This window comes from Ostrea edulis, chromosome 9 (genome assembly GCF_947568905.1).
Source record: "Ostrea edulis chromosome 9, xbOstEdul1.1, whole genome shotgun sequence".
Classification (NCBI taxonomy): Eukaryota; Metazoa; Mollusca; class Bivalvia; order Ostreida; family Ostreidae; genus Ostrea; species Ostrea edulis.
This window is the reverse complement of record NC_079172.1, coordinates 43,013,218-43,040,217: the sequence shown is the minus strand read 5'-3', so window position 1 is coordinate 43,040,217 and position 27,000 is coordinate 43,013,218. Positions and strand designations below refer to the sequence as shown.

The 27,000-nt window shown below is 34.4% G+C and overlaps 2 protein-coding genes across 3 annotated transcripts in view; one reads left to right on the top strand and one right to left on the bottom strand.

The window, feature by feature from the left end:
- LOC125659267 (regulator of G-protein signaling 12-like) overlaps positions 1-23,077 on the bottom strand; it is a 73,764-nt gene extending 50,687 nt beyond the window's left edge. The window contains exons 1-7 of one of the 2 annotated variants that reach the window (XM_048890883.2): positions 22,689-23,077; positions 19,207-19,387; positions 18,360-18,529; positions 18,101-18,244; positions 17,697-17,976; positions 17,091-17,329; positions 926-935 (exon numbers count right to left, since the gene is read on the bottom strand). In XM_048890883.2, coding sequence (XP_048746840.2) covers positions 926-935; positions 17,091-17,329; positions 17,697-17,976; positions 18,101-18,244; positions 18,360-18,529; positions 19,207-19,387; positions 22,689-22,901 — 1,237 coding nt within the window. In that variant the 5' untranslated portion in view covers positions 22,902-23,077. Of the gene's footprint in view, positions 1-925; positions 936-2,419; positions 2,552-17,090; positions 17,330-17,696; positions 17,977-18,100; positions 18,245-18,359; positions 18,530-19,206; positions 19,388-22,688 lie in introns of those variants that run through there. The other variant, XM_048890881.2, reaches the window with a different exon arrangement.
- The window catches only part of LOC125659835 (ribonuclease H2 subunit A-like), a 29,335-nt gene continuing 13,286 nt past the window's right edge, over positions 10,952-27,000 (top strand). The window contains exon 1 of the mRNA XM_056149304.1: positions 10,952-11,030. Coding sequence (XP_056005279.1) covers positions 10,994-11,030 — 37 coding nt within the window. The 5' untranslated portion in view covers positions 10,952-10,993. The remainder of the gene's footprint in view (positions 11,031-27,000) is intronic.

Sequence of the window (27,000 nt, the reverse complement as noted above, 5' to 3'; positions counted from 1 at the left end):
AGGGGTTTTAAATTTTTTTCAGATTACCTACTACTAAAACTGTATTTTTTGACTAAATAAAGTAAATTTGAAAATTTTCAACTTCAAAATATTTTTGTACATATCCTCCACTTTTCATCTACATCAAATTTCTCTGGTGTAGCATACCTCCTTAAGCTAGTTCATAATCCGTTCATAGTCGATGTGAACGGATTGTGTCGCACGCTGAAATTGGTTGGTTCATAGAGGAAAATGTGATTTGTAATATAAATATAAAAATATGCATACATATACATATCTGATGAAAACTCAAAAATCACAAGATATAATTGAAATTTACATGAATGTCCAAGACTTAACCTTGCTTACTGCATCTCTTCATTAATTCATGAGTTACTTTAAAATTAAGGTTTTCATGCCCTAGATCCCTTTAGGAATGTTATGAATGACTTTAGTTTTATGATCAGATAGTTCCAAGTTCCGCAAAATTAGTTGTTCATCTTTACATACAATGTCGTGTCTATTTGTCCATCTGTCACATTAATTTCCTGTTCTATATCTGTAGGCTATTTCATAAAGAATGGAGGTCTTTGAATTTACATATGAGGCCATTGTGATACCTACATTGTCCTGAAAGTTTGTAATGATTTTTATCTCATTTATTTTATTGGGTAGAAATTACAAAACATACAGGTGTTTACATTAAAAATTTCACACATCTTACTGACAAGTTTGGGGCGGCTGGCTCAGAGTACATTTTATCTATACATATCCAGTGCTAGCACTTCATGATAATTGGGGAAATTCGTATTACTTCAAATCCTAAAAATTACCATTTTCAGAGCTTAAACATTCTCACATGATAATTACAGGGAGACTCCCGGGAATATACATTTATTCTACTGCCATGCTCTAAGGCAACATGTGTTTTGTTGGACCTGAGAACCAGTATGTTGCTGTAGGCTGTATTAAAGCCAGGCAACATTTTGGTCTGAGGGTTCAACAAAACATATATTGTCTAAGACACAGTCCATCAATGTTTTGTTATACCCTTGTAAATTTAAAACCCCCAAGAAAAATTTGAACAAAAATTATCTGAATCGTGGATCCACATATTTTTCTAACATATTCCCCTAAGTTTCCTGTTATTACTGTTGAATCAGTATCTCCATCTGAATAATCAACAAACCTGCTCATATCAGATGTCATTTTTGTCACAGACGTAAACATAACTCTTCAATTGGGGAAAGTAAGAACATTTCTGGGACTGCAATAGATTGCAATGCAAGGATATATGATCTCTTTGCTTTTTGAAACAGACAATTTCAGATATATATACATATATATATATATATATATATATAAAGATGTCAAAGCCCACAACACAAAGGGCCTTGAGAACGAAGCTCTCCCTATAGGTAACACATTGATACATGTTTAAAAGGAAAATATAGAAAACTAATGAAAAATTAAACCATTCCTATGGAACTTGAAAAGTTTGGTCAAAATGACATAAATTTGAATGCAAGAGCTAGGACATGTATTTCACCAATTTGAATCTCGTCTTCCCAAGTTCACGTCATTCTGAGATGTTACATAAAATCCGTAAAAGTATGTAAACTATATTTTCACAATCATATAATCACTCCTCGAGGTCTCCTGTTTGTAAATTTCCTAAACACTGACGCTAATTATGACATCACAATGCACTTTGTACGTCAATCGTGTTATATTTCCTGTGTTCAATGAATAGGTGGATTATGTCTAATTTCGTGTAACAAGATGGTTTCAGATGCTTTGACAACTGTCCATACACTTCGGATAACTTGGAAATTTTTTATACCAATACTTTTTGCTTTGCCCTCAAACACGATCACGCCGTAAGTCATATTAATGAAATACAGAGCAATAATTATAGTTTATCTTCAGATACCTACATTACTGCAGGATAAAAACTACTATCATGTATCACAGGAACTTGAAAAAAAAAACAATTTCCTTTAAGATTTATAAACCAATCACTTGAGATCTATATCATAAAACCCAACTATACTCTTTAATATTTTGTTATTGGATGGTCAATTAGAGAAATAATTTTTATCATTTTTTATTCTAGAGCTCATTCACACCATCATATCCATTGACTGAGAAAATTCGAACGGTCAGTGTTGTACAGTATGTAAATGAAAGTTGAACAACAGCCATCTCTGCGCATAATTAAAACCCTCCATATCCAACTGTTTATAGAACATATGTAACTCGACAATTCATGTATAACAGATATATAAGCAACGGCCCAGTTTCCAAAAGTAAACAATTACAATGTTTGGCTTTTTTTTTTTTTTTTTTTTTGAAATAAACAGAGGCAGGTTGGTCGCTGATTGGGCACCTGTGCTGTAATCATGAGAAGAAGAAAAACACTTCCGTGCACGATACTTACTATACTGTTTTATGCCACTGTTCCAGAATCTCTCCGAGAAGTTTAAATTATCTTTACTCAAACTTCACCATTTTCGTTCGATCTAGCTTCTTTAGGTTCAATATGGTCGATTGTCACGTGACGAAATTACTTTCGTTTCTATTGGTTGATGTTTACAACCAAACCACATGCGCGTTTTTCAAATCTTTTTAACATTCCTGAGACCTCGAAAAATTATTCCTTTAACTTTTCACAAAGATACCCTTTTACAAAGGTTCTCCACTTGACCTTTAGCACTAACTCCTATAGACAGATCTAGAGGACGCGATCAGTTTGTCCTGGGTAGCCTAACCCAACTTCTGCCACCTTTATCGGAATAAACACAGGCGCTTGTTTCATAAACTTGGCAAGTTATACTATATATTAACATAGTATAACTTGTCAAGTTTATGAAACAAGCGCCTGTGGGAATAAAGCTGATGTGAGTGGAGACTGGAGTGGATTGAAATCTGTACATTAGTTATCAAGTCTATCAGTTTGAAAAAAAAAATCTAGAATACAGGATTGTCAATAATGGTAATCAGTTATTCAAGCAACATCTTTGCTAGCCAAGGGTGATAATGCACGGTTTCTCTTTCAGAATGAAAATTTCAGTCAACTTCACGGTCATTTTTTTTTAAAGTTGGATGTTTGCTATCATAGTATCATTTTGAAAGGTTCATCAAATAAAAATAATCCTCTATAGGAATTTTCAAAATTATGTTTACTGTTATTTTTTTCCACCTAGTATCTTACATTGTTCAAAGAGAACCGTGGGAAGAGCATGTTTTATTAAATTATTTAAAGTCTTGAAATTCCCTAAAAATCCAGATACCTGTATTAAGCAATCATTTGCTGCTCATAAACAATGATATTTAAAAAGAGGATATAATATATAAGGAAAATATTTTAATAAGATATGAACATTTTCTGTCATTATCCAATAAAATTAACTGTAAGGAATTCTGGAAGAATCTCAATGAATGTAAAGTAAAAGATAACTATTCCCAAAACTTAATTTCACCACTGGGTATATTCATGCAGGCGCGTAGCTGCCTATACGCAAGTACGCAAATGCGTACACATCATTTGCTTAAAAAGAAAGAGGAATTATATGATTAAAAATCAACATAACTGATGTCCATTCAATCATATTTAAAGTCCTTTTGAATTTTAAATTTTCAACATCATGTCGAATATCACTACAATATGCATTATCTATGTACATGTAGTAGACGGGTTTAGGATATTCTTTGTTATCAGAAACATTTACCATTTCAATGGTGAATTTATTTGGGGGGGGGGGGGGGGGCACAGCTAAAATTTTCAAATTTATTTAGAAAAATGTACTAAACGATAAAAGAAGCAATGATTTCTTCCACTCCTGGACACAGGCACTTGGGACATGGATCATGACCACCACCCCACCTCTCTCTCTCTCTCTCTCTCTCTCTCTCTCTCTCTCTCTCTCTCTCTCTCTCTCCCACCCAATTATTAATATTTTAAAAAATTTCGACCAAAATATTTTTTTTCTTCATGTGTTTTCTAGATATGCATTTAGGATCACCCAAAAATGTTACTTTTCGTCTCTGTTACGTATTAGTCAAAATCACGTACTCAGTCATTATAAGGAGAGCTGAGAACGTGATTTTGACTAATACGTAACAGAGACGAAAAGTAACATTTTTGGGTGATCCTAAATGCATATCTAGAAAACATATGAAGAAAAAAATATATTTTGGTCGAAAAAAAATTATAAATATTAATAATTGGGGGTGGGGGTGAGAGGGGGGGGGTGATCATGATCGATGCCCCAAGTGCCTGTGCTGCCGGAGAAATAAATGACAACATCTTTCAGTTAATTTCTTGAATTACTTCATTAGGATAACTTAATTTTTTCCAAAAACCCTTAAAATTTGCGTCGTTTTATTAATTTCACCTTATTAGAAATAATAGAAAATAGTACAAATGACTAAATAGGAGACATATTTCAAGCCCTATAAAATCTGTAAAATCCAGGAGCTGGACCCACTGGGGCCTCAAGGCGGCCCCCAGACCCCCTGCTTCACAAAGTGGCGCCCCCCGTAAATGCAATTCCTGGATCCACCCCTGCATTTATATAGACCTAACAGTTGAAAACAACGAAATAAAGCGCATGTAATACATTTCTCAAACAAATGTAAAGTCAGTTCAAGTATAGGCTACATGATGAGTTGGCAATAATGAGTGATTTTGTTACTTCTTTTTGCATTGAAATTCCTGTTTCTACGCACAAAAAATATTTAGATGATTTTGTTGGTAAAACCCAGAAGCTTCGCCATTAAGAGTTTAAAGAACGGAAAAGCACCAGGCTGTGACAATCTAAATGCAGAATTTTTCAAAACAGACCCAGTAATAGCAGCAAACATCCTGCATCCCATCTTTCATGAAATTTGGAAAGAAACAATATTACCAGAAGAATGGAATAAAGGCACCATCATCAGAATCCCCAAAACGGGCCACGAAGTAATTGCAACAACTGGCGTGGAATTACATTGCTCTCTATCCCAAGCAAGATAATGGCCAAAATCATCATTAAACGAATATCAAATGCGATTGACAACTTATTGCGAAACGAACAAGCAGGTTTTCACCCAGGTAGAGGATGCATGCACAGACCAAACATTTACACTACGCAATATCATTGAACAGTGTTATGAATGGCAAAGACAAATTTACATCAATTTATTTTGTTGACTTCGAGAAAGTATTCGATAGCATCCACAGAGAAAGCCTATGGAAGATTGTTAGATCTTATGGAGTGCCACAACACCTTATCCAGCTAATAAAGAGTTTCTACAACAATTTCAAATGTACAGTTGGTAGCAGCGATCTGCACTTCCAAGTAAAAACAGGCGTTCGTCAAAGCTGTGTTATGTCATCAACACTTTTTATCATAGCCATTGACTGGGTAATGCGTCAGACAACATCAGATTCTAACAGAGGCATTAGATGGGGCATATATACATGTACACCCAACACTAGGAGATCTAGACTTCGCCGATGATATTGCCATGCTCTCTCACACGCATCAGCACATACAAGAGAAAACCAACAGACTACAAAATTATGCAGGACAAATTGCATTGAACATCAATGTCAAGAAGACAGAAATCATGACATTGAACATCAGTAGACCATCACCAGTCATGTTAGGCGAGCAAGAACTGCCTAATACCAACATTTTTACATACCTTATTGGCAGCGTGGTAAGCACAGATGGTGGTGCAGAGGTAGATATCCAACTAAAACTCTGCAAAGCAGGGACATCCTTCAAGATTGATTGATTGATTTGAATATTGTTTAACGTCCCCCTCGAGAATATTTCACTCATATGGAGACGTCACCACTGCAGGTGAAGGGCCGCAAAATTTAGGCCTATGCTCGGCGCTTATGGCCATTGAGCAGGGAGGGATTTTTATCGTGCCACACCTACTGTGACACGGGACCTCGGTTTTTGCGGTCTCATCCGAAGGACCGCCCCACTTAGTCGTAGATCAGGGCAGTACACCATCCGCACCAAACTCCATTTTTACAGAAGTTGCATCCTACCGATATTATTATATGGGTCTGAGTGCTGGAGGATAACGCAATGTGACCAACAGAAGTTGTCAACCTTCCATACAAAGAGTCTGAGGAGGATCTTAAGAATCTTCTGGCCACAGAAGATATCAAATGAAGACCTTCTCAACAGATGTCAACAAGAAGACATGGCCATTATCATAACAAAGAGACGATGGAAATGGATAGGCCATGTCCTTCGTAAAGACCAAGATAACATCTCAAGAACAGCCCTGTTTTGGACACCTGAGGAGAAACGAAAGAGAGGAAGGCCTAAGACAACATGGAGACGAACAGTAGAAGCAGAGATGAAATCTTACCATCAAACCTGGGGAACTCTGCAAAAGAAGGCAACTGACAGACAGGGATGGAGAGACTTCGTTGCTGCCCTACAGGCCAGAGAGCATAATGGGCAGTAAGTAAGTAAGTAATTGGTAAAACCCAGAAGCTTCGCCCCTGGGCTCACTAGCTTCGCTGCCTGCGAACACTATTTCAAAAAATATATATATATATATTGTGTAAGAAAGATAACTATGAAAAATATAATGATGAACTTGACAAGCTGATGCTAGAATCACCATCTCCATTAGATTATCCCTTTACCTATAGAGAAATTAAAGATGGTATCTCAAAAGTAAAGTCTAATAAGAGTGCAGGTCCTGATTTGATTTTGAATGGGTTTATTAAAGTAATAAACTCAACATTAATTAACTGTTTTTAAATAAAGTGCTACAAGATGGTCAGATCTATGTCAGAGCAGGGGATTTATCTTTCATCTCCTCGTTATAACTCTGGAGATGCAAATAATACTAATAATCATAGAAGAAACAGTGTATCAACTTGCCTAGGGAAACTATTTAATGGGTTATTACAAAACAGACTTAATGACAATTTAGAAGAAAATGAATTGTTGAGTCCAAATAAGTCAGATTTTAGAAGAAATCACAGAACTTGAGATAACGTATCTATTTTAAAAACTCTTGTGAATAAGTATTTGACATGTAAAAAACAAAAAATTATGTGCATGTTATGTAGACGTTAGGAAAGTTTGTGGTTATATATGGAGTCAGCAATGATGCTGGATTTGTTTTTTTAAAGGAATGCCAATTTTCTGGTTGTAATTGGGGAGGAATAAAATTCTTCTCGTAACTACCACAAATTTACGGCCAGAAAAATATAAGAAATTCCGTGCGGAAACTCACAGTATATTATATTATTATACATCTTCACACGTAAAGTCAACACATACTTAGATTCTTTTTTACAGACGGAAATCTTAATTGTGACACGGAATTTATAACATAGTAATTTCGTGAGCCGGAATTTTGTAACTTAGAAATTTTCGTGAATCTGCAGAAATGTGGAACTTAGATTTTTATACATAAAGTTGTACATATGTACATGTATGATCCATATTTTGAATTTGTCCACCTCGTAAAACACCCTTTCTCACTAAAAGGAGTCAACTGTTGTTACCGGTCGATCAGCTACGAACGGAAACAAATATGAACTAACTGAATACATTTTATGGAAGGTTACACGTCGAACCCAAATGTACACATATAAAAATCATCATGGTCTACGAGTATTTGAAATGTCTCTGTAAACCCTCTGAATCGATACTTACGTTACTGTCGCCAAGTCGATGTAACCGAAGTTAGACCTAATGTTTTACTTAATAATACCATTTCCTGTCATATATATGTACCATATCAAATTAAAAATATGCCTTGGCATCTTTAGCAAAACGTTCTTTTTATATGAAACTGCATCATCCATAAAGTGCAACTCCAGTGAATACGTTTGTCGCCAATGTTAAAATGCAAATGTTATCGCTTGTTAAAACTTGACACAATGCTGCTAACAAATGGACTTTTTAAGGTCGATCGATCCTCATGTTATGTCATAGGATTTTTCAAAATTCTTAATAAATTAAACTTTCCACATGATAGAAATATATCTTTCTGGGGAATGTTATTCATTGGATATAATAAAATATCTGGTAAACTAATAATACTGAAAAAGTTTAGTTTCCATAGAAATGTTGTCAAGGGCAATAACTCCTATGCTGGAATTTCCTCTACTGGATGTCTATTATACATTGGTTTCCCTAATATCCACAATTAATCTATACATATTTATAAATTAGCAGTTTTTTTAAACTGTTGATATCTAAATTTCGTCATTTTCATCAAGTTTTTATCTATTTTTATTATTCTATTAAACGAAAATGTGTGATTTTCTTATGTTGGTGTATACTTCTGTTTTTGTATGTCTGACATCCTTAAAAAGGTGGTAACATATACATTTTTTTTTGGTTATTGATTAAATTAAACTATATTGAGTGCAAATTAATAAAGTTTTTCCACTTTTAACCATTAATATTGATAAGTCACAAGAGGATGGAGCGACCTTAAGTGTAATAACGTTCAAAATCTATCCATTATAATCGTACTAATAACTACACAACCTATGAGTGATTCTATAGTTATCATATGAACAAATCACAGAATTGGATAGTTTGGTTTCCTTCGATACATACGTTCATTACCTATATATTTTAATATAAGCGAATAGCTGCTAACAACATCTGTTGAGCCAATATTTGATTCCTGCTGTATATTGAATTACTATAAAAATGAAATAGAACGGTCAAGAGTAAACTTTATTTTCAAACGTTCAGTGAAAATTTGTTATCTTACATGTATACGTTACCATGCAATACTTACGTTACCAGTATTACAAAATTGTGGCTATAACAATATAACCAAATGCAGTTTAGTATTGTATCACGTGGCTAATATTGAAATACTGACAGCTACGAAAGCCTATTAGTATCATACAAAAAATAAATTTACATTCCCCCATCTCGTAATTACGAGAAAAGATCTCGTTATTACGAGATAGTTATCTCGTAATTACGAGAAAAGATCTCGTAATTACGAGAAAAGATCTCGTTATTACGAGATATTTATCTCGTTATTACGAGATAATTATCTCGTTATTACGAGGAAAGATCTCGTAATTACGAGAAAAATATGTAAATATTGGTCACATGATATCTGTCTTTATATGAGCTCTCCTCTCCGCATTCTGTCAGTGTGTTTTGGATGCTGTTTTAAATATAAGAAATCACTTTCCATTGAAAGCATGCCAAGTAGACCAATAGAATTTCTAGAAAGTTAACTTACCGAACGAAAGTTTATTCATGCATTTAAAGTACAAAGAAAGAAAACGACGATTTATTATTGTAGCCCTTGTATGTTTCTGTACTATCAATTAATTAAATCAATTAATTTTTTACAAGTTTTACGATGATATAAGCTAATAATAAAGTTAAACTATCATAATGCTTAATGTAACTGTGTATGAATTTGAAAGTTCAAGATTCTTGTTATTCCACCGTTAAGTACACACTATGATGGTACATATTGTCGTTTGGAACATATCATCCTCGGCGACGATATGCACGTACCCTCTCGGTACATATTGTCCGTTGGTACATATACAATGTACATGTACTACATATTGTGCGCCGAGACCAGGCATACTTTTTTGCATCACGGTATATACTGTCGTTGGAGACAATAGACCATTCGAATATATTGTCGCGGGCCGCGATAGATGGGAAGGGGAGGAGGGGGGGGGGGGTAAGATAACTATAGGTATCTCTATTTAGCTGTGGTTAGATGCTGAATTGTTTAATGCGAATGAATATTTGGAATTCTTGTACGATTCCAATACCATTTTCAATGGAGGCCTTGATCGCTTTTTTTGTTAATCTCATTAAATGATTACATGTTTGAATTGTCTCATTTTATATATTGATTTTCAATTTAAAATATCTTTAATATGAAAATATTATTATTTTAACAAACCACTATCTAATGCTTTAAGTGTATGCATCTTTCTTAGTAACATGCAAGTACAGGACTAGTGCCATCTCTCTCTCTCTCTCTCTCTCTCTCTCTCTCTCTCTCTCTCTCACGCGTACTCAATATCTTAAGTAACCAGTACGAAATTATTTGATCATTAAAGATATATGTTGGCATTGCATACATTTGAGTATATAATCTAGATTTGTAAAAATATAATAGATAAATAAAAATCCAAAGTCTCATTCTTACATGTAGATCAGTACCTGATGCTACATGTACATCTAATAATGGTGAGGGTTTGTGTCGGTACATATTGTAGAAGGAGTCATGTAACAACTCTATCTAAATATATACAGGTTTCACACCTCCAGTTTACAATCCTTTGAATTGGAGATCAAACCTCCGTAATGAATTCCATTATCTCGTAATTACGAGAGCTTTTCTCGTAATTACGAGATAATTATCTCGTAATTACGAGATCTTTTCTCGTAATAACGAGATCTTTTCTCGTAATTACGAGATCTTTTCTCGTAATAACGAGATGATTATCTCGTAATTACGAGAAAAGATCTCGTAATTACGAGATCTTTTCTCGTAATAACGAGATCTTTTCTCGTAATTACGAGATGATTATCTCGTAATAACGAGATCTTTTCTCGTAATTACGAGATGATTATCTCGTAATTACGAGATATTTTCTCGTAGTAACGAGATCTTTTCTCGTAATTACGAGATCTTTTCTCGTAATAACGAGATGATTATCTCGTAATTACGAGATCTTTTCTCGTAATTACGATATGATTATCTCGTAATAACGAGATCTTTTCTCGTTATTACGAGATGATTATCTCGTAATTACGAGATCTTTTCTCGTAATAACGAGATCTTTTCTCGTAATTACGAGATAATGGAATGTGAATTAATTTTTTTACATGATACTAATAGGCTTTCGTAGACAGCCAATTGTAAAAAAAAAAATAAAATATATATATATATATATATATATATATATATATATATATATATATAAAAGAAAGTTTATCTGCCTCGAGAATTTATTTGATTTGTAAGATGTTGTATGCCGAATAGTTATACTTGTCTGACTTCACTGCGAGGTAAGCTGTTAAAATCCATTTCACACAATTTTTTTACCAATGTAATGAAGTGAAAAACGTAAATTTAAAATTGAAATTTAAAGATTTGTATATTAAGTTTGCCGATAGTTGTTTATGGCGTAGATAATGTCCGATGCCTACGTTACTGATGGTAAACGTATGTATCAAGATTTGGTGTCGTATTTGCAATTGCTTTCTTTCTACCAAAATTCTATTTCAGCTTTCAATAACTTGCACATGTAGAATTGTAAAAAAAAAATAAAAAAAAAAAAAAATTGAAATATCTATTGATTTATGAAACAATCCGTTTATTTTCAATGTTCCATAAAGCAGGTCTCAACAAGTTGTAATAACTTTTTGAAATGATATTAATGTGTCAAATTTGAGTGATTTCACTTCATAGTTGAAAAAAAAATGACTTGCAGTTTAAAAAATATGAGATATCGTTTCATAATAAATATTCGTTTTACGTTGTTTACACTGAAAACGTGGAGTTATATTACTGGATACAGTGGTAACTGCCGTACTTTCAAATTCGTAGATGAATACAGAGAAACAATAGAAAATATATTTTCTTTGTTAAAGACGTGTCGATAATTTTGATACATACGTTACCATGAACATACTTACCATTTTCTGCGTTTATCAATAGAATTTGTTGATTATCACCATGTTTGTAGTTAGCCGTTTAAATGTGAAGTTGTTTCGTGAACGCCGGTTATAAAAACTTTCTTTAGACCACTGTATTTTAATGCAAATGGTATGCAGGATTTATATGTTATGTGATGCAGAAAGCATTCTTTTTTTCACATGTTATTTATTTTTATTGTTTTCAGTTACTTTCCAATAATTTGTTGGATTATTTTTTTCTCACAATAAATTGAATTGTAACTTGTTTCAAACCAAATTCTGTCTATTCTTTGTGCACTATTTTAGTACAAGGATGCATACTTACGTTACTGATTATTGGGAGTAGAATATTTGGTCACTATGTAGTTAATCATGTTCAGTTTCGGATGATTTGATGGGAAATATCTTTGTAAATCGTGACCGTACGTATCCCCCAAGGAGCTAGATTTAGACGAATCATTGCTTTATTTAAGAATAACATGAAAGGTTTTAATAGAAAAATTAAAACCATATCGTAAACAAAAATAATGATTACGTATTCGTTTTCACAACCATGTAACTTATGAATATATATCAGTTGCCTGGGTTCATGTTATACGTGCAATGTCCGGCTCCCGCTATGCAGAAATATTATTGAAGCGTAGAAAAACAGTCACGTAGATATCATGTGCATAAAACTAGCAGGACTACAACCTATGTTTCACCGTGAATATCTTTAAAAGTATTTTAATGGTGTTGTTGATTTTTCTAATTTTGTTTCGTGATATGTTGGCCTTCACAGATTTCATTTTTAACGGATGTTTATTTTTCGGCATTTAGCATATGTCAATTGACTCCCTTTAGTGAGAAAGGGTGAAAAACACTATAAAATTAATGCGCGCACACATCTATGAGGCTGTAAGACGTGTTATGCATTATTTCACCTGTTTTAACGACGGTCCGGTTCTAAAAGCGAGAATCTAAAAAAAAAAAAAAAAAATTACGGTCGGAAGCCAGGTTTTCAACGCGAGAAGCTGAAATATTTCGCCCGCATTCCAGGCGGAATTGATTTTAGCATACCATTTTACGTCCCAATTCTTCCAACACTTTTCTGGTCGGAATCAGGCAGTTTCATAAAAAAAAAATATGAGGTTTACGGGCGTCAAACGCACATTTACCAACCAGGATTTGGGGCGAGTTATTTAAATGAGTTCTCGGGTCGGTAAAATAATGAGCAGAAAACCTTGCCCAATCACGCCTCTCTTACGGGCGGAAAATTTCGTACGGATGGGGCAAGTTTGCAAAAAATATTACAAGATATGTATTCATCAGCTAAATGTGCTTGTAAAGATATTTATTATCAAAGTGAGCCATTTCATACTAATATCGGAGTAAAACAGGCCGATAATCTCAGTCCCATATTTTTCAACATCTTTATAGATGATTTTCAACAATATTTAGACTTAGAGAAACAGAACCTGCAATACTAGATACTGTTCATATCAATCTATTGTTTGCAGACGACTTAATACTGATTTCAGAGTCATCATCTCGTCTCCAGCATTGTCTAAATGGGTCACAGGACTAATGCAAACATTGGAAGCTGGGTGAACTTCTAATAAAGCAAAAGTTATGATTTCCTCAAAAAGAAAGATTAACAATGAAGCATTTTGTTTTTAGTTTGAAAGAGATAAAGATTTGTTGAAATAACTAAAGAATATAAATATTTAGGATTGATGTTTGCATCAAACGGAAGTTTAAGACAAGGCAAGTGCTAACCTTGAAGATAACGCTAGAAAAGCTTATTATTTCTCTTTAGAGATTTCCTATGAAACATTTTTAAGAAACTATCATAACATAAAGCAAACAAATGTACCTCTTGTTATTGAAGAAGCAACTGTTCATGATGTCAAAAAGCCCAGCCTTTAAATCGCGAGGGAAGGTAGTTGTTATTTTCTTTAATTAATCTTTACACTTAGATATTATAAAAGGAATGACATAGAAATCTGGAAATTTGTTATGAATACGAACAGGTTAAATTATTCAACTGCTTTGGACGACGGTCATTAAATATGTAATTTGACATGTTGTTAATTGTAGCATTATATCATAATTGACATCCTTTCTAATATTATATGCACTACTTGCTCCAAAATGCCAAGATAATGGCATAATAATGATATTTAGGATCTATTTGGAAACTGTGTCACAAATATTGTAAGAGAACAACAATGTTGCAAAATTTACAACAAAAATGAATGAATACCTGTGGGACGGCTAAACAATACTACTTTGATGTAGAAAACAAGAAATCCTTCGGAGGCGTTCATTTTCAGCTAGCGGGGTCACAGGAGTTAACGTAACATGGTGGGTTTGGTATTGTTGGAACGCGGTTTCACCCCCCACCCCCCCCACCCCCACCCCAAAGTTTGTTGTATACCATGGGCGCTGTGCATATTTATTACCATGGCGCTGTGCGTATTTATTCATCGATTACTTATACGAAGCCCCCCCCCCCCCCTTTCCACCCATCACCCACACAGGTCTACCCACTTACAGTCTCGTTCAAAATCAGCATTTCGTAAATTATATGGTCTCTCTATATAATGACTGAATATCAAACTTATCTGGGAAAGAAAGTTTTATTAAGGGTGGATTTCTTTCATGTTATTGGATGCCTTGAATTATGATATTGTATACAAAAATTATACAATACATTCTTTTGAAATGTGAACACACAAAAAAATGACAAAAACAAAATGAGTGTCCTGTTTCTATGTCAAGGTTTGATGAAGTTCACTGACTTTTGTACTAGGAGACTTTGAGCTACTGAGTGTTTTAAGCTTTTGCACTTCAAATCTACTTTTGATAAGCAACATAAAGATGAAATTATTGATGCACACTCACGTCCGCGAACAATATAGATTTAAAACAAAAGTTTAATACTAGTAGATTGGAAAAAATAACGATCTTCAAAAATTTCATCATTTAGAAATTTAGAGTTTAAAAGAACAAGCCAGGGGCATTGTTAGTTTTAAAACTTAGACATAATTTTTGAGATCTTGCTTCAAAATTTGAAGATTTTATATCATTAAAAAACCGGGGCCATTTCGCCACATAACAATCTAATTAAATTCAGATCCCTTTGTCCGCTCATCTACTATCGTTACACTCTGTAAAACAAGATGGTCTTCACTTAAAAATTGTGGGATGAGTTTGCCGGACAAATTATGTACCCTCCATATAGCAATATTTTTTTGATAAAGGGAAAACTCCTGCAAGAGAGATAGAAATGGATCAAAATCGTAACATGATCTACAAAGAAGTTACACAGCTAGCTTCAATTTGATATGTGACAGAGAATTGAGATTAGAAACAGAAAACCCCGAACGAACATACAGACATCGCTGTACTATAAGATATGTCCGTCTAAAGACGGGCCTATAAAAACAGTTGAGCGGAATAGAACTGGATTATACTATATGGTCAAATTCTGTTACTGATACATAGTTCTATATATATATATATAGATATATATATACATGTATATATATATATATATATATATATATATATATATATATATATATATATATATTTTAACAAACGCCACCCCACCCACAACCACCCACTCATTTCCTTTTTTCAGAGCCTTTTGATAAAAAACAATTCAGAAAAAAATGATCATGAACATTTACTTCTACAAATTATGTATTATGTTTGAAATTCAATATAGCAGATTTAATTTTTTTTTCCCAATTATTTTAATAAAATATTTCACAACAAAGATATTGTTATCATCTCAGTGGCAGTGTAATAGCTCCAGGAACACTAAATCAGACATACAGTATCACCAATTAAAACATCACCTGAGAAACAAGTATTCCTCTCTCTCTCTCTCTCTCTCTCTCTCTCTCTCTCTCTCTCTCTCTCAGAGAGTCACAAATGATTCCGGGATGAAAGACTAATTGCTAAACTTGAATTACATCGCTAAACTGAACAAGGCATAGAATTATCACAAATCCAAGCACCAGTCCCAGATTCTGGATAAAAAATACAAAAAAGATATTCTCTGTTCCACTAATCTCCGCCTCTGTTAACTGTTCTCTCATTTCTGGAATCTGAAAGTAAACACAATACTGACTTATCTCCAATAGAGACAATTACCTGAAGTCTTACCCGCTGAGCCAAATTAACACTCAAGTAATTGCATAACTTTAATTATTTGAAGAAATTATCAATTCAACTATTGTGCACAATAATTGAATCCATGCGCGCATCAAATCAATTATTGCTCTCATCAATTCATTCAATGCGTGCATCAAATCAATTATTGCTCTCATGAATTCAATCAATGCACGCATCAAATCAATGACTGCTTCCATCAATTGAATCAATGCGCGCATCATTTGAATTTGAAGAGAACAGCAATTCAATTATTGCTTGCATTAACTGAATTGATGCTTGCATCAACTGAAGTATTGCTCTCTTAAATCTAAATATACCAGCATCAATTCAATTGTAAATAACACCAATTTATTTGAAGAGAGCAACATATTCATACGATGCGCATCAATTCAGCAGAATTAATGTGACCATCAATTCAATTAATGTGCGCAATAATTCAGAATTGAAGATTTCATTTATTATTTGAAGAGAAATTTAATTGAATAGTTGCCTACATCAAATGAATTGATATCTTCCAATGATTTCTGAATTAAGTCCAAGAAAATTGGTAAAGGGTTATATAGGAAGGGTAATATATTTCAACTTTTGAACATCATAAAAAAATTATAAGTCCCTTATTTTAAGGATTTTTATAACTGTCCTTATCTAATATTACAACCAACCTAAACCTCAACATATAAATTAAACAATGCCCCCCCCCCCCCTATTTTTGTTGCTTGCATGAAGTGTCCTTAAATGTTTCTAATAAAGCTTTCACTTAATCCTAAAAGATGCTAGTAAAACCACATGCACCTGAATTATGGACTCTACAATCCCCCCTTCTGTTTTGAGGGGGGTTTGTTTTGGCGATATTTTTTTTTTTTACATTACTATACCAGTAGAAGGCCAATCTCTAAAGCTTACAAAAAGCATGACATGATTACAAAAATCGAAATTGGGATGGGACAGATAGTGAATCCCAACATATTGGTGAAATTATCTCCACACAAAAAAATCAGAAAGGGGGGAGATGGTAGTGTCTATACTTAGGTGCCTGTGGTAAAACATAGAATTGTATGATAGCCAAGTATGGAAACACCGAAACATTAAACCTTGTGGGGGGAGGGGGGGGGGTTATAGACGAGAATGCTGGGAGTAATTATACTGCAGCTAGGGATGTTAAGACTCCTCAAAATATAAACATTATAACCCCTCAAAAGGCTGCACAGATGTTTCTTCATGTATACGAAAGTATGTATCTAGCTTTTCGGCGGGTCATCATACTTTTCTAGATTGTTGAGCTACTGGATTGACTATACTGAAGTAGATACGAACCATGTCAGCTAATGCGATGTACACAAAAATCCCGCCAGCCAGTCCAAATATCCACTGATTGGCGCTCGTGTTCTCCCCGACTACTATCCCCAAAATCAACCCTATATAAGACACTGCAGCTGCTATGAAGTTGAACAACAGAGCCTTTTTCATGGGTAGGCCTGCGTGAAGGAGGATGGCGATGTCACCTACAACAGAAAAAATATCAATCATTGTAGCGGAATTCAGGAGCAGAAGAACGAAAACATTGCAAGGACTGGTTATTTTGTGTGTTTGCTTGTCTTGTGTCTCTTTGAGAATTTTTCCCTATAGCGGGAAATGGAACCTCCCTTTTTAATTAAGGTCATCTCTGGAGAAACCCCGTGACTTTCATTTTTACATGCTGAGTGATTCGCGAGAAATGACTACCTATGTAAAATTTGATGTCTTAGGTTTGACACGGCCATGACATGTTCCCACTCGAACGCACAGCCTTCTGGGTACAAAACGAATGCTCTGAACACTGAGCTGTCATGTCCGGTGAAAGGAAGAATGCCTAACCAAGGTTTAACTAACCTAACTCATGGGGTAATTCTTCGCATATAACAGCAAGAGAAACGCTTATTCCAAGTAATGTATTTTCGGTGAAAGCTGCCCCTATAGACAACCCATCCACGAAGTTATGGATGGCGTCCCCGATGAGCAGAATCCAGGCCACGGGAGCCACGTCTTTATTGCTTCTTCTTTGAGCAGTGTCCAAATGATGGGAATGTGAGTGAGGTTTGTTCTGCATCAATTCCACATTACCATTTCCTTCCTTTACATCTAGATCTGTTTCGTTTTCCGAGCTGGGTCTCTTTATGATATGAAAGGGAAAAAACCCCATATAAAACAAGGCATTAATTAAGTAATTAGAATTAACACAATTTTTCTATGGTACACCAGCTAGGTAATAGAAACAGTGATGGAACAAATCTTACCTTCCGTCTATTGAGGACGAATTTCAGGATGCGTTCAGCAACAAATACAAAATATGCTCCGCCTAGGACAGTGGCCATTTTCCAGTGAAAATATGGAATGCCCGGTCCATTCAAAGGTTGGTTTTTGCCTGCTAGATTCATAGACTGAAATGAAACTTTATTTTTCTTTTATATAGTTTTAAAGTTTTCAAAAACTGATTCTACAAAAAAAACCTTTTTCCCTCAAAAGTACATAACATTGTCCTAACAAAACTAGTACCTCTGGTATAAGAACCATGAATCCGGTAGCCGCTAGCGTCCCCACAGCGAGGGCAACACAGAACATTAGAATCCGCTTGAAGGCTTTTGTTTTCATGCAAGGTCCCAGAAACACTCCGATATTGGAAATAAAGACGACCAATGTTACAAACCCGATACCATAGGCCCATGCTGAAATCAGAAAATCAATTTTAAGTTCGTGTAAGTAATGAATGGGTTACAAACCACGCCCCTGTCTCCGTTCACACTACGTCATAGATATAGGGTAGGTACTTCCGGACTTAGTAGGCGTGGCTATTGCCGATGTGAACCCGAGATGGTAATATCTTGTTGCATTCAGAAAGACTGAGCCTCATTGTATGTCCTTGTCTTCCAACCAGTTTTCTTTTTATCATCGTTTGAAGCCATATGGAACATTCATCTTGGAACAATAATTGATTTTTTACATTGTCATATGACCTTGAGACCTCTATTTGACGAAGGAGTTGACTTTCCGTAAACCAAAAATAAAGCGTCTATCCTGATTACTCAAAAGTATGTCCAAGGTTACAAAACTTGACAGCAAATAACAATACTCACACGATCTCCAGATGTAATTGTTAACAAGCGATGGTCACACACGCATGAAACACCACTGATAGGTCCCCCGTGTACCATAAGAGACGAAAACTAGACATGCTGGTAGTTGCTAGCACTACACTAGCGAGTCTCTACAGTGAGAACTAGTTTTATTTATTTGTGTTTTTGTAATTCTTGACAATTTCTTTTATTTACCCCCATTTTGTCCATCATATAATGTTTAGAGTGTTTCTGACAATCTTGCTCCTTGTATAATACCCTATGTTTACCTTGCCCGATAGGCAGTTTCCCAGCATGCTCCTGCTCAGTTGTCAAAGACTGGTCACCGCAACATTTCTTACTGTGAAGTTTCGCCAACAGTAGAGGACACACTGCGACCAGAGCTGATCCGTTGATCCGATTTCCGCCATCCACCGCTTCTTGAAAAATCTGGTTGTAACTTTGGCATGACTAAAAATATGGACTAATATAAAAATATATAATTTAGCCAACTTTAAGGCTAGGCGTCGGAGTATTAAAATTTTAAAATCACCTAATGAAATAGGGAAAGTTAATTCACCATCCTGCACTTTAGTAGCCCGATCTGTGTCTATTTGGTTGAAAATAATTCATAGGTTCTGAGAAGAAGTTGGAATAGGCTTTCAAAGAATCTGACTGACAACTGGTGAGCAAACGAACGTTCGCGGAAAAAGTGACACACGAAAAGTTGAAGATAACGAACATTGATCATTGTCACAAAAAGGTGAAGACAACGAACAGTGATCAATCTCACGAAAAGGTGAATATAACGAACAGTGATCAATCTCACGAAAAGGTGAATATAACGAACAGTGATCAATCTCACAAAAAAGTGAAGATAACGAACAGTGATTAATCTGATGAAAAGGTGATGATAAAGAACAGTGATCAATCGCATGAAAAGGTGAAGATAAAGCTCATAACTCCTATAAGGAATACAAAATAGAGAGTTGGGCAAACACGGGCTCCTTGATATACCAGAGGTGGGATCAGGTGCAATGACTGCCAATACTTCAATAACATGGAAACTTAGACACATTAAATGTTCGTCATCTTCACATGCCACTGTCCGTTTCGTGTTATTACACAATATATCAAGTTAAAGCCAAATATACATTTCGGATTCATCTTGCGGTCTTTTCCCCCTAGATTTTAAACAGTATTTTATCATAGAAATCATAATAAGAATTAGGCATCAGACTGAGTATGTATAAACTTTCTCCTTTTAAAATACAAGGTAATATCGATATAATAATATAAGGTAAAGGTAATATCGATATAATAATATAAGGTAATATCGACATAATAATATAAGGTAATATCTACATAATAATATAAGAGAGAATAATTACAATACATGTATAATGATTGATAATAATATCTCAATATCTATAAAGTAAAAAGATTATATCACAAAAAGTCCAATAATAATACTGTATAGGGGAAATAAATCGCGGTGGAAATTTTCGCTATATTCGCGGACCGCAAATTTAAGAAACCGTGAATATTTTTGTTTTTATTAGTCTTTAATACACAATGTGTTTTTAAAAAAGGGGAGGGGTTTATAGTGATTCGAATCCGCGAATTTATTAACCCGCGAGTGTGTCTAAAATGAAAAAACCTCGAAAATTACATCCCGTGAAATTATTCCCCTACTCTAATGATGTAATTTCTGTAATTGTTCATGCAATCTCCCATGGGAGGAAATAAAGAAAGAATGAATGTACCCTTAAGTCTTTGGTAAAATTCGTTCTAATTAATTTGATATAATTATTTATACATTTGTTAAGACCAAATCTAAATTATAAAAAAGAAAAAAAAAAAAAGACCAAATTTAAACTATTCTTTATGTTTGTTACAAATCACTTAGTTGAAAATTTGTAAGCACGTGCTAGTTGGTCATTGTTTACATAACAAAGTATTGTGATATCTGTGAGGGGCGTGTAAAATTGATAACTAACAAGAGCTATAAGTACATTACCGGTATATTATACATTGTGAACGATGAAATTAAAAATCGAAAAATTTCGAATCAAATCGTGACTTTGCCTAATTCGTTCGTTACGGCGAAATATTGCTAAAGCTACCGTGTATATATTGTTCATGTAATAATCGATCTTACGAGCTATATATGATTTTACGAATAAAATGTGGGTTCTTAAAAATCTTTTTTATACCTGTTTAATTGTTAGGCTTTTGTATCAAGCACTTAGAGTGTTTAGAAATAAATATTCTAGGGTAAACGTGACGTGCTTTTGATATGATAAGTGTAAACAAGTACAAGGTGCATATTTATTAAGGTATATTTTAAAGGGCCGACGTGTTTCAAGAGCTGAACTACCCGTTCATCGACAACGTATTTTGATTCTTGACATCATAAATTTATATTATATTAAAGGCATATTGTCAACAAAGCGCAATTCAACCCAAAGTTACTATGTGTCCGAAACAAGTACAAGTAATCATGAAATTAAAGTAACTACGACAGTGACGAGACGCTGGGTTGGGGTTGGGATCCAATGTCATTGTAAGAACTCCCGTCCCCGTCCTAAATACAGGTATTAAAATAAATTAGCTTATAAGTACAATACGAGTATTTAACATATTCTTTGGGTAACAAGATCCTTCACTTGATCGTTTTAAAGGGACTGATTCACGATTTCCCCCCAAATTTTGTTTTTCACTTTAAATGATGAACATCTGATGTCAATGTGTATGAAAGGTTTACAAATACATCATGGCAATCTAAGCTCATAATAGAGAGTTTATTTTTGTTGTGTAAACAAAGGTTGCTCAAGGTATGTTATTGTTAAAGTTCTAAAAAATACGGTTATCGATCTAAGTTTGTCATATATCACATTTCAAGTAATCTTTAGATAAAATGTGCCATTTAAAGTTGCGACTGCAAAATTAGAATGCTTTATATTACAAAATCATCTTTCCACTATAGTCGACAAGGCTTGAGTCTTGATTACAAAGCTAAGGCTACAACATGTATTTTAAAATGCTCCTTGTATCCTTGCATTAAGAAGGTCCAAATTTTGGTAGTTATATTTTCAATGTTTAACATAAAAAATGACACCCACCCCCAAGACGTGAACCAGTCTCTTTCACGTGCATATAGGACCTGTTCCGATTCCGATGGATAAGTAATGTCAATCTTGTGTTATATATATATATATATATATATATATATATATCTTTGTAGAAATATTTCGGCGGTGTTATGTTACCGGTCTTCTTCAGTCGTGTTGATATATATATATAATGCGCAATTCAGAACAACCTTGTGCTAAAAACATTCTATTGTGTTCGTAAACATTCTATGGGTTTATGTTTGATATGCAAAATAGTAATAATTTCATTAATATGACAATCTCGGTATGACGCTTAGCATGCTCCAGTGAATATCTCTCTTTTTATCATTGATAAAAATTACCTTAACTCTACTGCTATTTAAAGCTGGAATTTTTTACTTCATGAAAGCTACAGGATATGTCCATATTATTCGTAGATTGCGCCGCAGTGTGTCTGTAAAACATATATCACCACGATCACGTTACATATATTATGTATGTACTCATACATAAGAAAGCTACAGGAAAATTCCTTAGCCGATACGATTCCCAAAATACACGTATAGTGTCTACGTAAGCATGTCACTTACACACACGTGCGCGTGCACCAAAAACACATTTTTAGATCCGCCAACCAAATAAAACATTGTACTCACACAAAAGTTATTTCTACCGGTGGCGTCATCTTCTGTTATCTCCCAGTCTGACCGGGTGGCTACCCCTAATCTGGAGAACTCCTCCTGCGACAGAGTCCCTCCGGTACCATACAGGCGGATTAAGTCCCTCGTGGCGTTCTGAGAGGATTCGGGAACTCGACATCCTCGGGAGAGAGACAAGAGCGCGAGAAGTTTCACAAAGATGTGACCCATTTTCTGCCTAGTAGAGAAGCAAAACACATGTGCACAACACGACACATCTAGATGATATGACCCGGTTTAAAGTGCCTCGCGCGTTTCATAATTTTACAAATTTCTTATCCTATTATGACCGTGTATCATACACCCAAGGACAGCAAGACCAACGATAATATGTTTTATCAAATTCAAAGTCATTGAACTGGCGTTGATCCACTTGTAGAAATGTCTGAGTAGGGTAGTAACTCTGCTCAAACATGACAACTTGTGATGCCTCCCAATTAATAAGGCCACAATTGTTTTATTGCCTTGTAGAATTTGAATTCTTAGTAGAACTTAAGTCATATTTAATCATTTTAGAGTAACAATAAGTATCACATTCAAATTACAACAAAGTTCAAAAGTCATTGAACTGAATATTTCATGTATCTATATATAAAGCAGAGAAATTCACTATTATATGGATCCCACTTCCGCCTCTGCCCGTGGTTGAACTCACGACCTGCGGAACCAAATATCTCTTAACAGCGTTTGACCAGCGCGCTAGACCGCTCGATCATCTAGGCAAATCATACATACAATGTACTTATATACATGCATACATCCTCCACCGAATTATTTTATTTGTGTTGAAGTCTAGTACAAAGATACCCTTTTTACCTTTCCGAACTTGCTCAAGTTATAAAGAAACACGTGAAATACTGGAGACTCCGAGTGGTTGTGTATTGTCAGAAGATATAAATGAAATTTTGGGAAAATTTAGAGTGCCCCTTTAATGCTGTTGATAAATGTGCTCTAAAGAAAGAATCAGTATTAAACAAAACACGAAGTCATGGACGGACTCAGAAAATTTAGAATAATTACTGATTAAGGAGAGGGGCAGATTATGAAATTTTAGAATTGATTAGGGAGAGGGACAGATTATGAAATGTATTTAACAAAAGTAAGGATGCAAATGATTTTTTAAAGTACAAGGTGTCCAAAATTTAGTTCAAAGAAAGGTCAAAACAGACCATATTTCAGATAAGAGAAGAAAACATGGGGCGAGCAAATAAAGCACACTTTGGACTCAACAAAAATAGGGTGCAGAAGTCAGAGAAAAGAAAGTCTAGAATTGTTCAGAATATTGATAATGAGTAATGTCACGATACAAAAAATTAATAAATAAACAAAAATAGCTGATCGTTTAAACATTTTTTGCTACTGTAGCATCCAAACGTTTTGCTGCTTTACCTATTTCAAAAGAAATTTTTACTTATACATCAAACTCTTTTAGAACTTTTTTTCTTAAGAGAAATGTACTTCATAATATGATGATTTTGAATCCAGTGTCAGAAGATTTTATATATAAATCTAATTCTGTTCTTTAAACATCTAAAACGGTACAGGGCTAGATGAGATACCAGCCAAATTCTTGAAAAATGGCTCCAAAGGAAAATCAAATTTCCATTACAATGCCATCCTTTATTATATTGATTTATGTATTTTATTTTCTAAAAGTAGTTATATACAGTGTCCCTTAATTCAATAATATTATTTATGATTTAAAGATTTTTATTGAAATTCACAATGTCTGTAATCTAATTTAAGAGGGCAATAATGTAGATTTACAGTAAAACCTGCTAATAAGAAACTCGCATATTAGAAATTGTCTGTTATAAAGAAGAATTTACACGTCCCAATAAAAAAAATTTTACACTATCTAATTTTCAATAAGAATATCAATGATTTATGTTATGAATAACAACATTTGAAGGTCTAGGTGACCTTATGATAATCAAGTTTTAGTTACGTAACATGATATCAATATCATAACTAATGCTTGCAGTTATCAGTGGCGGATTTAAGGGGAGGGGGGGCGTAGCCGCCCCCCCCCCCTTAAAATTTTCAAATTTAAGGTAAATCTTGGTATCTTATTTAGAAAAATGTACTAAACGATAAAAGAAGCAATACTTTCTGCCACTCCCGGAGAAATAAATGACAAAATCTTTTGATTTCTTGAATTCCTTTATTGGGGGAACTTAATTTTTCCAAAAACCCTTATAATAACCCTTATTAATTTCACCATATCAAAAATGATAAAAAATAGTACAAATGACTAAATAGGAGACATATTCAAGTCCTATAAAATCTGTTAAATCCAGGAGCTTCCGGGGGCTTCGCTCCCTGGGCCCCTAACAGGGCAACCCCTGCCTCATAAAGTGGCGCCCCCAGTAACTGCAATTCTTGGATCCGCCTTTGGTTATTCAAATATTGTTCTTGAATTGATATTCATTCAACTCATGTGCGCAAAGAACATGTATTTAAAATTTGTTTCCTCTAGGCATTACATGTACATACTAACCATAGTTCTCTGCGTCTCTGCACGTGCAAACAAACTCGAGCAGAAGTTTGCTAGGCAACTATCATTCATTTGTATATTATGATTTCCCGCGCTTCCGCGGGTGTTTCATGAATGAAGTTGTTTTCCATGCATTTAGTTACGTATGGCGTAAATCAAAATTGCCAATACTGGTCAAAAATTCTAAAATGTATAATGTTTGATTTGTGATGTTTGATCTGTGATGTGTGATTTGTGATGTTGATCTGTGGTGTGTGATTTGTGATGTTTGATTTGTGATGTTGATCTGTGGTGTGTGATTTGTGATGTTTGATTTGTGATGTTGATCTGTGATGTGTGATTTGTGATGTTGATCTGTGGTGTGTGATTTGTGATGTTTGATTTGTGATGTTGATCTGTGGTGTGTGATTTGTGATGTTTGATTTGTGATGTGTGATTTGTAATGTGTGATTTGTGATGTTTGATTTGTGATGTTGATCTGTGATGTGTGATTTGTGATGTTTGATTTGTGATTTGTGGAATTAAATTTCCTGCACACACGACAGCACCTGGTGAAAACAGATTTTGTTTTTGAGGATGACCTTCTTCCTTTTCGTCTGAGGACGACAGCGTGGTATCATTTGCGGAGTGTTCGGATGACCTCGTTCAGGATCTCGTTACAATCTAGCCACATTTTCTGGACACGTACAAGGACTCGGAAGGCATCAGGTACTAGGTTAGTCCTCCAGGATCTTGTTACAATCAGCTGAGTGTTCGGATGACCTCGTCCAAGATCTCGTTACGCTCAGCAGAGTGTTCGAATGACCTCCTCCAGGATCTCGTTACAATCAGCTGAGTGTTCGGATGACCTCCTCCAGGATCTCGTCAAATCTAATACGTTAACATATCCTGAAGTAATTGCTATGGAGCGCCAAATTAACATAAACTCAAATAATTGAAGATATCTTAAATTATTTGAAGATATCATCAATCCATTTGATGCGCGCAACAATTTAATTAAAGATCTCTTCAAATAATTAATGATATCTTCAATTCTGAATTATTGCGCGCCTTAATTGAATTGATGATAGCATTAATTCTTCAGCTGAATTGATGCACGCTTTAATTGAATTAATGATCTCTTCAAATGAATTAATGATATCAACAATTGAATTGATGCGCGCTACAATTCAATAGAAAAGAGCAATAATTGATTTAATACGCGCATTAATTCAATCATTCATTGAAAGAGAGCAATAATTCTTTTAAAGAGAGCAACTATATAATTAAAAATATCTTCAATTCAACATATCCACAATTGAATTGTTGCTCTCTTTAAAAGAATTGATGCGCGCATTAATTCCTTCTACAAAGGCATTGTAAATAATTAAAGATATCTTCAATTGAATTAAAGAGATCATCAAATTAATTATACCGAGCTCTAAATTAATTATTGCTAGCAATATTTCTACGAAATTGATGCTCTCATCAAATGAATTGAAGAAAGCAATAATTGAATTAATGCGTGCATCAAATCTATTATTGCTCTCATTAATTCAATGACTACCTGTGAGATGACTTTACATAATGCCACGTGGTGTTATACTAATATAATATATCTGATATGTTTGATGTCAGGATATCCAATCTGTGTAATCAAAAAAACCCAAAACAAAAACAAAAACAACTAAATAGGCATATAACGCTGCTTTCTGTAGTGTTCGGCTTCCTTATGACCCATCTAGATTGTCATTAAATTTGGGGGGGGGGGGGGTGTCAAACATTCCATCTTTA